The following is a 12,940-nucleotide window of genomic DNA, read 5'->3' as shown; positions in this document are numbered from 1 at the left end:
AGAAAGAAGAAGAGGGGGCACCTGGGTGACTCAGTTGGTTAATAAGTGTCCAACTCTTCATTCTGACTCAGGTCATGATCTCATGGTCATGAGATCAAGCCCCAAGTTGGGCTCTGCACTGGAGCCCTCTCCACCCCATAAAAAAAAGAAGAAGAAGAAGAAAGAGGGGCACCTGGGTGGCTCAGGTGGTTAAGTGACCAAATTGATCTCAGCTCAAGTCTTGATCTCAGGGTTGTGGAGTTCAAGCCCTGCATTAGGCTTCACACTGGGCATGGAGCCTACTTAAAAAAAAAAAAAAAGAAGAAGAAGAAGAAGAAGAAAGATCCTAAATCAGTAATCCAACCTTCCACCTTAAGGTATTAGAAAAATTAATTAATTAATTAAAATGAGCAGAGGAAAGGAAATAATAAGAAGAGCAGAAATTTATGAAATAGAAACTAGAAAATCAATAGAGAAAAATCAGTGAACTCAAAAGCTGATGCTTAGGAAATATCAGTAAAATTCACATTTAGCTAGATTGATCAACAGGGGGGAAAGGATTCAAATTGCTAGTATCAGATATGAAAAAAAAAAAAAAGGACATTACTACCAACTTTATAGAAATAAAAAAGGGCTGTAAAGGAATACTATACCAGGAACAAGAATATGCCAAGAAATTAGATATCTATTTTTCCTAATAGATACAGATGAAATGGACAAAATTCCTAGAAAGACAAACTGCTAAATCTGAATCAAGAAGAAACAGACAATTGAAATAGATCAATAACAAGTGTAACAATTGAACTAGTAATAAAAGAATCGACCTACAAAGCCCAGATCTAGATGCCTTCACCACTGAATTCTACCAAAACTTTAAAGAATACCAGAACTTCACAAAATCTTCCAAAAAATAGAAGACAGTGAACACTTCCCAACTCATTTTATGAAGCCAGTATTATCTTTATCCAAACCAGAAAATAACAAGAAAACTACATATAAATATTTTTATGAGTATGAATGCAAAAATCCTCAACAAAATATAGCAAACTTAATCTAGCAACTTATAAAAATAATTTTATACCCTGATCAAGCAGGATTTAACTCAAGAATGCAAAGCAGATTCAATATTTGAAAACTACCATAAATACACTCTCAATAGAATAAAAAAATCACAGGATAATCTCAATAAAAGCATATGACAAAAGCCAGTGCCCTTGCATGATAAAAATACTAAAAAAAAATGGAATAAAGAGAAGTGCCTCATCCTGATAAAAGCATCTACTAAAAACCCACAGTTATCATCATGCTCACTGGGGTAAGAGGGGATGTTTTCTTGCTAAGATAAGGAATAAGACAAGGATGCCTGCTCTCACTGCTTACTTCAACATTGTACTAGAGGTTCTAGTCAAGGCAATTAGGCAAGACAAAGAAGATTGAAAAGGAAGAAGTCAACAGCTTCTATCTGCAGATGACCTGATTTCATATATACAAAATCCAAAGGAATTAATGTTAAAAATTATTGGTACTAATGAGTTCAGTAAGATTGAAAGATACATATCAATATACAAAAATCAGTTTTATTTTTATACCTGCAGTGAACCTGAAAATTCAGAAAATAATCTCATTCATAATAGCATCAAAAAGAATAAAATACATAAGAATTAGCTTAACAAAAGAAGTATAAACTTTAACTTTGAAAACTACTATAAAACATTGTTGAAAGAAATTGAAGATCAAAATAAATGAAAAAATGCCCCTGTTCATGGATCAGAAGTCTTAATTTTCACGATGGCAATATTCCCCTATATGTAAGGGCTAAAATTATAATTAGATCAATTGAACCTCATCAGATTTAAAAACTTCCATGCTTCACAGTACACCATTAAGAAAGTGAAAAGACAACCACAGAATGGGGGAAATATTTGCAAATCATTTATCTGATAAAGGGCTTGTATCCAAAATATACAAAGAGCTCTTATAATTCAATAATAGAAGAAATCACCCAAATAAAAAAATGGAGAAAGGATCTGAAGAGACATTTCTCCAAAGAAGTTATACAAATGGCCAATAAACATATGAAGAAATGCTCAATATCCTTAGTCTCTAGGGAAATGCAAATCAAAACCACAAGATACTACTTCACACCCACTAAGATGGCTGGAATCAAAAAGTTTGATAACAAACTTTCTTCCATAACACATGTTTGCCAAGATGTAGAAAAATCAGAAGCCTCATACACTTACTGCTGGTGTAAATATAAGATGGTGCAGCCATATTGGAAAACAGTATGGCAGCTCCTCAAAAAGTTAAATATAGAGTTACCATATGTCTCCACAGTTCCACTCCTAGGTATGTACCCAAGATAAATGAAAACATTTTGCCCAAACAAAAACTTATACACAAATGTTTATAAAGCATTATCCATAATAGCCAAAAGATTGAAACAACGCAAATGATTATCAACTGATGAATGGATAAACAAAATACAGTACATTCATACAGTGGAATATTATTCGGCACAAAGGAATGAAGTACTGATATGTGCCACAACTTGGATGAACTTGGAAAACATTACCCTAAAGGAATGAAGCCAGCCACAAAAGTCCATCTATTATATGATTCCAGTCATATGAAAATCCAGAACAGGAAAATCTAGGAACAGAAGGTAGATTCATGATTGCTTGGTGAGGGATGGGGTAAGATGGGGAGGATGATAGCTAAAGGATATAAGGTTTCTTTTTGAAGTGATGAAAATATTCTAAAGTTGGCCATGATGATAGCTATACATAACAATATACTAAAAACCACTGAATTGTACATTTTAAGTTGGTGAATTGTATGGTATATGAATTATATTTCACTTAAGCTATTTTTTTAAGATTTTATTTATTTGGGAGAGAGTGAGTGAGAAAGAGCAGGAGCGTGCAGAGGTAGAGGGAGAAGGAGACTCCCCACTGAGCAGGGAGCCCGACATGGGGCTCAATTCTGGGACTCTGGGATCATGACCTGAGCCAAAGGCAGACACTTAACCAAGGAGCCATTCAGGTGCCCTTCAGTTAAGCTATTTTTTGAAAAAAAGAACAAGAGAGATCTTTGTGTACTATTCTATAATAATCTCCAAAATATTTTGTTAAACAAGATGCAATTTAAAAAAAAATTTATTTTACATCCTGTATGTGGTAGTAGTTGAATCTCTAAGTGAGTTAAAATTCATAGAACTATGTGACAAAAGAGAAAAAGATAATTTTTTTGTATGATAATCTAAAAAAACTACATCTTAGAAAACATAATAGAAATTGAGAGAGAAGAGGGATTGTCAGAGAATTGGTCACCCTGGTAGTGAACATCAGGGAAGTCATCAAGAAGGAAGTCACACTTGATAGTACCTTGAAGGATGGGTTGGCTCTAGACAGATATTTAAGAAGAGATTTGATGAAAGGAAAATCATGTCAGGCAATGTTAATGATGAGCAAAAGTACAAGGTAGGGAATTTCTGACTATCTGGGGAAGCATTAATTATTCAGTTTTGCTCAAAGGAAAGCTATCTATGAGAAAGAGAACAGATCAAATTGTGGATCTCCTTGCATGTCAGGTTAAGAATTAAGGGGCACCTGGGTGGCTCAGTCAGTCAAGCGTCTGCCTTCGGCCCAGGTCAAGATCTCAGGGTCCTGGGATCCAGCCCCACGTCAGGCTCCCTGCTCAGCGGGGAGTCTGCTTCTCCCTCTCCCTTTGCCCCTCCCCCACCCCGCTTGTGTACTCTCTCTCTGAAATAAATAAAATCTTTAAAAAAAAAAAAAACAGGAATTAAACATTATACAATCAGTGATGAGCCATGAAAGGAGTCTAATCAGAACTCCACCTTAAGGGTGTTACTCTATAAAAAATATTAGTAAATAGGAGTCCAGTTAGAAGACTGTTGTAGTGGTTCAGTCAAGTGAGAATGAAGAACTGACCGAGGAGGTGGCGATCTGTGAGAGAAGGGAACAGATGGGGTTGACACTGTGGAGCCTGTGGCTGGGGAGTGAGAGAAAAGACCAAAACCGGTTATGAGCCTGGGTGACTGGGATGCTAGCACCATCAAGAGAAGGAAGCGAAAGAAGAGAAGTTGATGATTTTGTCTGAGGAACTAGGAGACCTCTAAAGAAGAGATTTAGTGGCAGTTTAAGAGAGAAGCCACGTAACAGAGCAGAAAGAGAACGTGGCCCATCTCTTCATCTATAAAAGAAGAGATTTTGATTCCAAAGGCAGTGTGTTATAGTGATTGAGAGCAAAGATTTTAGAACCCAACCTGCCTGGGCTTAGCTACTCATTAGTGTTTTATTTAATCTTGGACATGTTATTTATGCCCCCTGGGCCTCGGATTCTGTAAAATGGGGATAATAATTATATACCTACCTAATTTGACTGCTGTGGGGAATAGGTGTACGGACAGGTATCTTAGAACAATGCTCGGGACAAAGAAAGCTTCTTGTTTTATAGATGAAGTCCTTTTCGATCTGAAGATCCATTGTTGCGATTTGGCCAATTTCTGTGACATGCTATTCCAAGGTAGAGGTCAGGGCCAGAGATGCAGGTTAATCATTCCTTTCCTGAAGTAATATTAAACAGTGGTATGAGATACCAAAGGAGAAAATAGGAAGGACAGATGAATGGCAAGGACAGATTTATTTGGGGTGGGGGGACAGTAGGCAGTGAAGGAACATTTGGAGAAAGAGAAAGCCGAGTAAGGCAAGATCCTCTTTTAGAGTGGAGGCCACTTGAGCTCAGTGTGAAGAATTAAGGAACGTATCTGATGGACAGGGAGAAACTGAAGATGAAAGTAAAGGAAGTTCACAGATGGAGCATAGTTCTGTGAAAACTCAAGAGGAAGGAAGATAATTTCTTCGAATTGGGATAAAAGATAGGAAGGATATATGGTGATGCAAATGAGCTGGGAAAGTTGGAATGCAAAGGGGCTCGTGTTGGAGAACTTCCTTTTTTCTTATATTAAATAAGAAACAAGGTCATCTGGGAAGAGAGGAAAGTAGGGAATAAAAGTGAAGAGTGTTCCTAAGCAGCTTTAAATATTTTCTCAAATTCTTGTCCTTTGTATGAATGAAAAACAAGTGATCCATGTCAATTATAATAGGTAGTATTTACTAAGCCTTTAATATCTGCTCAGCATCATGGCAAGAGCTTATTTCAAATTTAGAACCTAACAGGCAAATAGTATTACTCGAATTATCCACATATGACAGAGGGTAATGCATGACACAGAGAAAAGATTAGAAATTGCTCAAAGTTACCCAGCTAATAAGAGTTGGGATCAAGACAAGTCTACCTAATTGAGTTCTTAACAATCATGCTTTCTGAGGTTTTACTTTCAAATTTCATTAAAGCGGTGAAACATCGGTTCAAGAACATACATGCATTAATGGAACAGAATACAAAATATAGAAAAATAGTTCATGTATACAGTGGAACATTTCATAAAGTCACCATTTCAAATAAGTAGGGAAAGGATGGCTTGATTGATAAATTCATTGAGCGATTAACCTTTTTTTTAAATTAATTTGACCCTGTATTTTAAAATGTGTATAACAAAAATCAGAGCAGTGGTTGTCAGTGGGAGAGTAGAGATTAAATTAGGGGGACAAGAGAACTTTCTGGGATAATAGGAATGTTCTATAATTTGATTAGAATTTAAATGGTTACATAGGTCCTTTTCTTTGGTTAAAACTCACTGAATTATACGTTTAAAATCTGTACATTTAACTGTATGTAGATTTTATCTCAATTTTAAAAGAGGGGAATCCATATGTAGGTCTCCAAGACATCATTAAATGAAAGAAGGCACAGAATGAGACAAATGATGTGATACCATTTGTAGAGAAAAAAAAGAAATAATTGCCACTGAACAATAATATTGCTTTGGATCCACCCTCATATATGTAAAGGTCTCATGGGTCTTGGGTCTAACTGCCCTACTCCACCAAAAGAGTCTTCCTCTAGTGTCAGTCTTCTATGTTCTTGCAGTTCATTTATGCTCTAACATTAGTTAAGAGTAAATCTCTCCACTGTTTCTAATACTCATTGTTATAACATTCTCTGATGAAGAAAGATATTCTGTCAGCAAATCCTAACTGAAAAACACAACTTGTTTGTATAGTGTATTTTGAAAAGCAGCCTAGTATGATGCAACGGGCGTTGAACTAGAAGTTATCAGGAGATGGAGTTCTTGTTCTGACTCTGCCATCCGTCACACGGCTGTTTTAGTCTTTCTGGGCTTCAGTCTCCTTGTTGGTTAAAGACATGAGCATGAGTGGAAGGATGACTGAAGGTCCTTCCAGGCCTAAGATTCCATGAGCCCATTTTATTCCAATGAACCTTCTATGAAATAGGTCAATTGACCTACAAGACTCCTGTGGAAAGTAAGGTTTTCCTTTGCTTTTATTCTTTGGAACAGGTGACAACCAAAGCCAAGCAGCTGAAGGAGTCGGTTACCTGCTCCCCAGGTGAGTCAGCACCTGCTTCATCCCACTAATCTAAAGTGATTCCTTCAAACATAAATCCCCTTTTATGATAACTACTTTAAATACAATGGTTTAGTAGTTTTGGCCAATGAACTCTGTTGGTCATATCCCTAAAAGGGGTCAAATCACAGGTACCAACAAAACAATCCAGCCCTCCATACACACACACACAGCGTGGGTGCTAAGATGGAGTTAATAAGTTTAAAAATCTATAAAGGGGCACACAGGGGGAAGCCACTCCGCACACCCCACAAATGTTCTGTGCGCTTCCTACACGGCCCACCTCCTTACCACCAGGCACATAGGGCAGTCTTTCAGAATAGACAAGCAGCTTTCCCAAGAATTCTATATTTCTCAAAATATGTTTCCTCCAGATTAACTGCAATTTTCCTAGAGTCTCTGTACTCTTTGCTTGGAGCCAGGAAGAAAATACTTCCTAACGCCTTCCAACTTAAATACACGTCCCAAAGAAAGCAATACAGGTGAGCAAACCCAGAAAGTCATCCCCAGGGCTCTGCAAGCTTCATGAAAGAGGGCATTTCCAGATTCCTTTTCCACAGACACAGTTATTTGTCAGCACAGAGGCTGAAATAGGCAATGAGAGGCTGTGTGAAAGAAGCCTGCCTCCAAGACACTCTCCAAAATGTATTGTTGGAAAGGCGGTGTGGTGTAGACTGTTGCACAGATACAGACAGATCTTACTAGAGAATCGGTAGAGCGGGTAAAAAGTATGAACAGAGTAAGAGCTTTGACGTTGAACATTCAGGGGTATCTCTGAGATGGCACCCGTGGCTTGGAGACAGAGTCTGTTTGCCCTTTACTGTCCAACATGACAGCACCAGGAGCAGCTTTGAGCGGAGAGTGGGTCCCAGAGTCGGTGGCTCACCCACAGATGGTGAGCATAGATAGCACAAGGTTTGGCAGATTCACTTTAGCTTTGCTAATGGAATTAGTAACAATTCTGGATGGTAAAGAACATCCTTCCTTACCTAAAAAGTGGCAGGTTACTCCTTCTTGAAGAGCTCTTTGCATTCTTCAGTCACAGCCAGACTGTGTATAACCCACTGTCCCTCAAGGTGTTGGGAAGGACAGAAACTTGGAATCAGGCAGAATTTGGGGTCAAATGCCACCTCTGCTGCTTTCTGAGCCTGATTTTTGTCATCTGTAGAATTAGGACAAGGATACCTATTTTTCTACAATACTGTAAAATTTAAGTAAAATAATATATGCAGAAGGCCTTATTACCACACTGTCTGCTGTGTTGGGGGCAGTGTTGTTACTCTTGTCACCTGACCTGACCCGCCCTTCTGTCCGTGTGATGTGTCCTTCCTCACAGGAATGGTCAGACTCTCTGAACTCAGATCCACAGCTCAGAATTCCAGGCCCACCAAGGCCACCACAGCCTTGCCAGATGACATCATCACCCAACGAGAAGATCTAAAGCAGGCTGGGGAGGAGGATGAGGAGGACGAGCAAGAGGATGGCGACGACGGGCAGGAGGCAGTGGTCCCGGAAAGCCGGCCACGGAGGCGAAGGCCAGCCAGGCTGCCTGAGGCCACGGCGAAGGTGGAGCCAGAGGAGAAGTTCAGAGGAAAGAGGCAGAAGGACTTTGATATATCAGAACAAAAGGAATCCAGCGATGAGGAGAGCCAGAAGAAAGACAGAACTCGTGCTGCCGAGGAGCCGTGGACACAGAGTCAACAGAAACTTCTGGAATTAGCATTACAGCAGTACCCAAAGGGATCCTCTGACCGCTGGGACAAAATAGCCAAATGTGTCCCGTCTAAGAGTAAGGTGGGTGAGGTGGGGGAAGAGGAGGCCTCTGCACTGGTTTGAGAATACACTGACGTGGCTGCGGCAGCTCCCCCAGTTCTTCACCTTATTCCTACCCTTCTCTCTCCAGCTGCCCATGCGATCTTACTTGACCAGTGGTCTTCCAGTGTCGTTCTCCTGACAGCATGCTGAATCTGTGCCCCGGACTGACTAGTGTGTATAAATGAGGTCAAGATTCGAAAGTAACCATTCTATAGACCAGTGGGTTTTCCTCAGGGAAAATTCCGTGTAGAGAACATAAATTTCACCCACAACAAGTCTGCCAAATTTCTGGAGCATTCGCCCCAGTCTGGCAGCCTGAAAGCTGCCCAGGACGGCTGGCCTGTAGCCTCATCACACAAGGGCGGCAGGAGCGGCTGTGCAGGCCGGCAGGCCCTCCCCCGCGGGTAGAGGCTCCCGTAACCTGCATCAGGGGGACATTGCCCTCTTGCTCTGCAACGAGCCTTCTTCACCCGAGAGCGTATGTGTGGTAGGTGATTGTGTCGTTGTGGTCATCAGGCCTGCAGGGCACGTCACTCCAGACTCTGCAGCCGCCTGCAGCTGACCTGAGGAAGGCCGGGGGGGGGGGGGGTGTCCAGGCAAGGACATTTAGGATTCAGCCCACCCTGGAGCCTTGACTGTTGATACTTAGCTCTTTTCCCTGTTTACAGCTGTTAGGATCTGCTGAAATACACCTGCAGAGAGTTCTCAAATGAAACCTCAGACAGGCGGGCAGATGGGCTGCCCCCCGGGGAAAGCCAGCCCCTCACCCCAGTCTTTGCCCACTGTCTGCCAGTTCGGGGCTGTGGAGCTTGTGGTGGGAGCCTCCCATTCGGGCCCTTTGTGAGACACACACAGTCTCCTGGGTTTCTTTCCTTGTTGCTCTCCTCTCAGTCTGAGGCACCAGGAACACTGAGAAATCGAAAGAACGAGTCTCCTCTGCCTTCTGTGCCTATATCACTCAGTAGCCTCTGGGCATATTGATGTTCATTTACATTCTTATTTTTTTTTAATTGAAATTCTATGTTGGAAAATCTAGCTCGTGGCCATGAATGTCCCCGTGTGTACAGGTCTAGTTATCTATCACCTACTTGAAAATGATGAAGTTGAGAATTCCCGGGGAGAAAAATAAACCATTAGCAGTTGATCTATTTGAGAAACACAGATTCTCCCAGCCTCTCCAACTGGTTTGCCAGAAGTAATTATTTTCCCTGAATTTCTCTAGCATCTGTCAGGACACAGGCATCTACATGTGTGATGAATTGACATTGGCTTAAAATGAAGGAGCTGGAACTGTGGATTCCTAAGGACAGAACATTCAGAAACTCATTGCCTCAGGGTTTGGAAACCATCCTGTTTGAACCAGAAATAAGCAACACTTTTATTGTCCTGCAAGTGGTCCCTTTAAGCCTTGACTTTAGAACCAGTTCCGGGAGAGGTTGCCTGCTGGCTCTGCCTGCTCAGGAGCGACTCCCTGTAAGTGGCCTCTAGGCCACTGGGAATCTGGCCCTGAAGGAGGAGCCTTTGCCGGAGGCGCATTCCGGGTTGGGGTGGTGGGGGGGTGCTCAGGGCTCAGGTGGGTCGCGCTGTCCTCAATGAAATGTTGGGGCTGCACTGGGGTCATGCACTAGCTTGTGCTAGTGGGCAGCAGAGTTAGAAGAAAAGGCTGATATTTTCAAAGACCCTATATAGGTAGTCTCTGGGGAGCCAGAAAAAGCACTTATATGAAGAAACTCTCACACCACTGCTAAGCTAGAATCCTAGGAAGAGAATGAACGTCCATGCTCTGTCCGTGGCTGATCAAAGCATCTGCCACGGAGCAGAAATCATTTCACACTAGACCTCAAGTTGGTGAAGGCTTCCAGTGCCTTCGAGGGGAGTATACTTTGAACAGAAACAGAAATGGATTCTGCAAAGTACCTTGTGACAAACATGAGAGTAATGAGGCCCCTCCCTAGTATCCCCCCAGCTCTGCATTAGTCCTGCATCCTCACCCCACAGGGTGACAGCTGCAGGCAGCGGGGATCTGAAGCTGGTAGTTCTGTGGCGACGGGCCGGAGGACGTGGGGCTCGGGGGGCTGGGACGAGCTGGAGGAAGAGTCTGGCACACTGCCTGCCAGGGTCCTGGGAGGCCAATGAGGCCACCGCAGGAAGGTCCCAGCAGCCCCTTAAGGAGAGGCAAACCCAGATGAGAAAGGGTATCATGAATACCTGGCCTCAAGTTGTTTGGTTCCTCTGATAGGGCTACGTGATGTTATAGTAAAATATAAAATGATCACTTTTAGATCATTATTGTTAGCAAGTTGGAAGTCACAATCACAGTAACAATGGTGGGCCTGACACACAGCGGCCCTGGGCCCCTCAGCCAGGGAATTCACACTCCCCCTGGGGCAGGACTTTGGCCAGCCTTCTCCTGGCACCTGTGTGGCCTTGTCTATGGTGAGCAGCTGCACCCGGCCAGCCAGTCGCAGGCAGGCTCTGTGCTGAGCGAACAGACGAGAGGCCGCCCCACTCATACTGGGTGCAGCCAGCAGGCAGGCCACCGCGGGCTCAGCCCACGACACTCACTGACTTGTAGAAATAACCGTCTCACCTCTTTTTTTCTCTTCCTACAGGAAGACTGTATCGCTAGATACAAGTTGCTGGTTGAACTGGTCCAAAAGAAAAAACAAGCTAAAAGCTGAATATTCTGGAAGATGATGTTCACCTTCATTTTCCAAAAATGATTATTTTAAAAGTCTTATGCAGAAATTTGCATTTTGTACCTCAGTATTTCTATACGTCATGTGCCTTAGTAAAACAAAACAAAAAAATTTAAAAAATTTTTTAAATGTTGTGCTATATTGTTTAAACAAAGACTGTGTTAAAGGAGAAAAAAATCTGGGTGTTTTACAGATTATTTCCTTTCTCATCATTACAAAGTTTACTTTCCTGCAAACTCAATAGCGCCAACAATCGGCAAACACAGGACTTTGAAGGAACACAGGAGTGAACTAACATGTAAAAATTAACATAATGTGTGTCTTTGACCAAAGAGCTCACCACTTTCAGAAGCTAATGGGTAGCGGGACGCAGGAGCTCGGGAAGACAGATACCCGCTCACTTTAGAGCTAGCTGGCTAAGAATTGTGTGCGGCTATCTTTGTTAGTTATATCTATCTAGAAAAAAAGTCAGTCTACATGAATAAGGATAGAAAGCGATGAAGGTGAGAACCCCTCAAGCTAGGCTGGTAGGCAGAGTTGCGTTCCCCACTAGAGCCTGCCGATGATATGGGGAGGGGGTGTCAAGCACCCACAGCAATCCGCTGGCAGCCCCCTTCTCCAGGCCCAGCGCCTCCCCTTTCCAGAGCCACCAGGGGCAGACTTAGCTACTGAAGCTCCAAGGCCAAGCTCTGTGACATGGGGTGCCTTGGTTTACTCCTTTGTCTCCATTCCTCGACTGGGGGAGTAGGAAATAATGGTAGCTGCTGCATATGCTGTTAGGACAATCAAGCAAGAAAATCTGCATAAAACCTTTAACATCGCACTGGGCACAGGGAAAATATAAGCACTCTTTATCTGTCTGACCGTCCAGTCTTCCCGTTACCGTCACTTTAAGAGGCCACTGGCACATGAGAGGACTGGGGGGCTCCCAGATGCTGCAAAGTCTCCTGTTCTGGCTGTGCTGTCTTCAGTGAAGGAGTCTACATATTGCACTAGGGACCCCCAAAATAGCCTTTTACAGCCTCTGCTGTAGAATTTATCCTGACATGGCCCACGGGCAAGGGGGCCCACGGATATGGTCTGTAGATGACAAGGGGTTCAGGCCCCAGCTCTGCTGCCTCTGACTTGGGGCCTGGACCCACCTCCCTTCAGCCTCTCCATGCTCATTTCCTGCCCCGAGAACTCAGGCGCGAAGTGTCGGTGAGCGGCATCACACGAAGGAAAAGGCCTTCAGGCTGGCCCAGTCCCCGCCCTCCCCCCCCCCAATTCCTCCGTTAAGGTCTAAGGAAAAGGGCAGAGTTTTAGAGTCAAAAGAGCCACATCTGAATCTTAAGCCAAGCGCAGTGAGCAAGGAGTGGGAACCGAGCCATGAAAATTGTCTGGAATGCTTGGGGTTCGGAAGGAGGCGGGGGAGGGCCAGGCAGGGAGCGTGGACACAAGGCTTGAGGCACAGGATTCGGTTCGATTCTTCGAGGTCCACACCCAAGACCCCAGCAGAGAACAAACAGCAGCACGACAACAGTCCATTTCTCTAGGATTTGGAAAGCCCTGGGTGCGCGATGGGCGTCCCCTTTGCTGATGCCATCCAGCTGCCCCATCCCCAACGACTCGACGCCACCCACTTCCACAGCCAGGTGGAGCCCACAGTGGAGCCAAGGCTTTGGGGCCTTTGCCCCTCCTCTTCTGGAGGACAGGTCTTTTATCCTTTAGTGATTTAGGTTTACGTTCTCCACTGGGACAAAATTCTCCCAGCTTCCATTTCTTTAAACCACTTAGAGCACCCACTTTCACGCCCGCTCACATGTCGACGTCTCACAGAACCCCCAACTGGCTGACCAAGTTCTGCCCAGCAGCCAGCTCTCCTGCCACGGGAGGGCCCAACCCCACTCCATGGCAGACTTTGCGGGCTGAGTGGAGTTCTTTCTCAGCTATGCC

At 43.4% G+C, this 12,940-nt stretch overlaps 1 protein-coding gene across 1 annotated transcript in view; it reads left to right on the top strand.

Moving 5' to 3' along the window:
* Positions 1 to 11,138, top strand: part of DNAJC1 (DnaJ heat shock protein family (Hsp40) member C1) — a 220,476-nt gene extending 209,338 nt beyond the window's left edge. Inside the window, exons 10-12 of the mRNA XM_080811148.1 lie at positions 6,425 to 6,473; positions 7,828 to 8,285; positions 10,919 to 11,138. Coding sequence (XP_080667274.1) covers positions 6,425 to 6,473; positions 7,828 to 8,285; positions 10,919 to 10,987 — 576 coding nt within the window. The 3' untranslated portion in view covers positions 10,988 to 11,138. The remainder of the gene's footprint in view (positions 1 to 6,424; positions 6,474 to 7,827; positions 8,286 to 10,918) is intronic.
* Positions 11,139 to 12,940: the final 1,802 nt, after the last annotated feature.

This window comes from Martes martes, assembly GCF_963455335.1.
Source record: "Martes martes genome assembly, chromosome: 8".
Lineage (NCBI taxonomy): Eukaryota > Metazoa > Chordata > Mammalia > Carnivora > Mustelidae > Martes > Martes martes.
The sequence above is the reverse complement of the archived record's forward strand: the minus strand, read 5'-3'. Positions and strand labels throughout refer to the sequence as shown.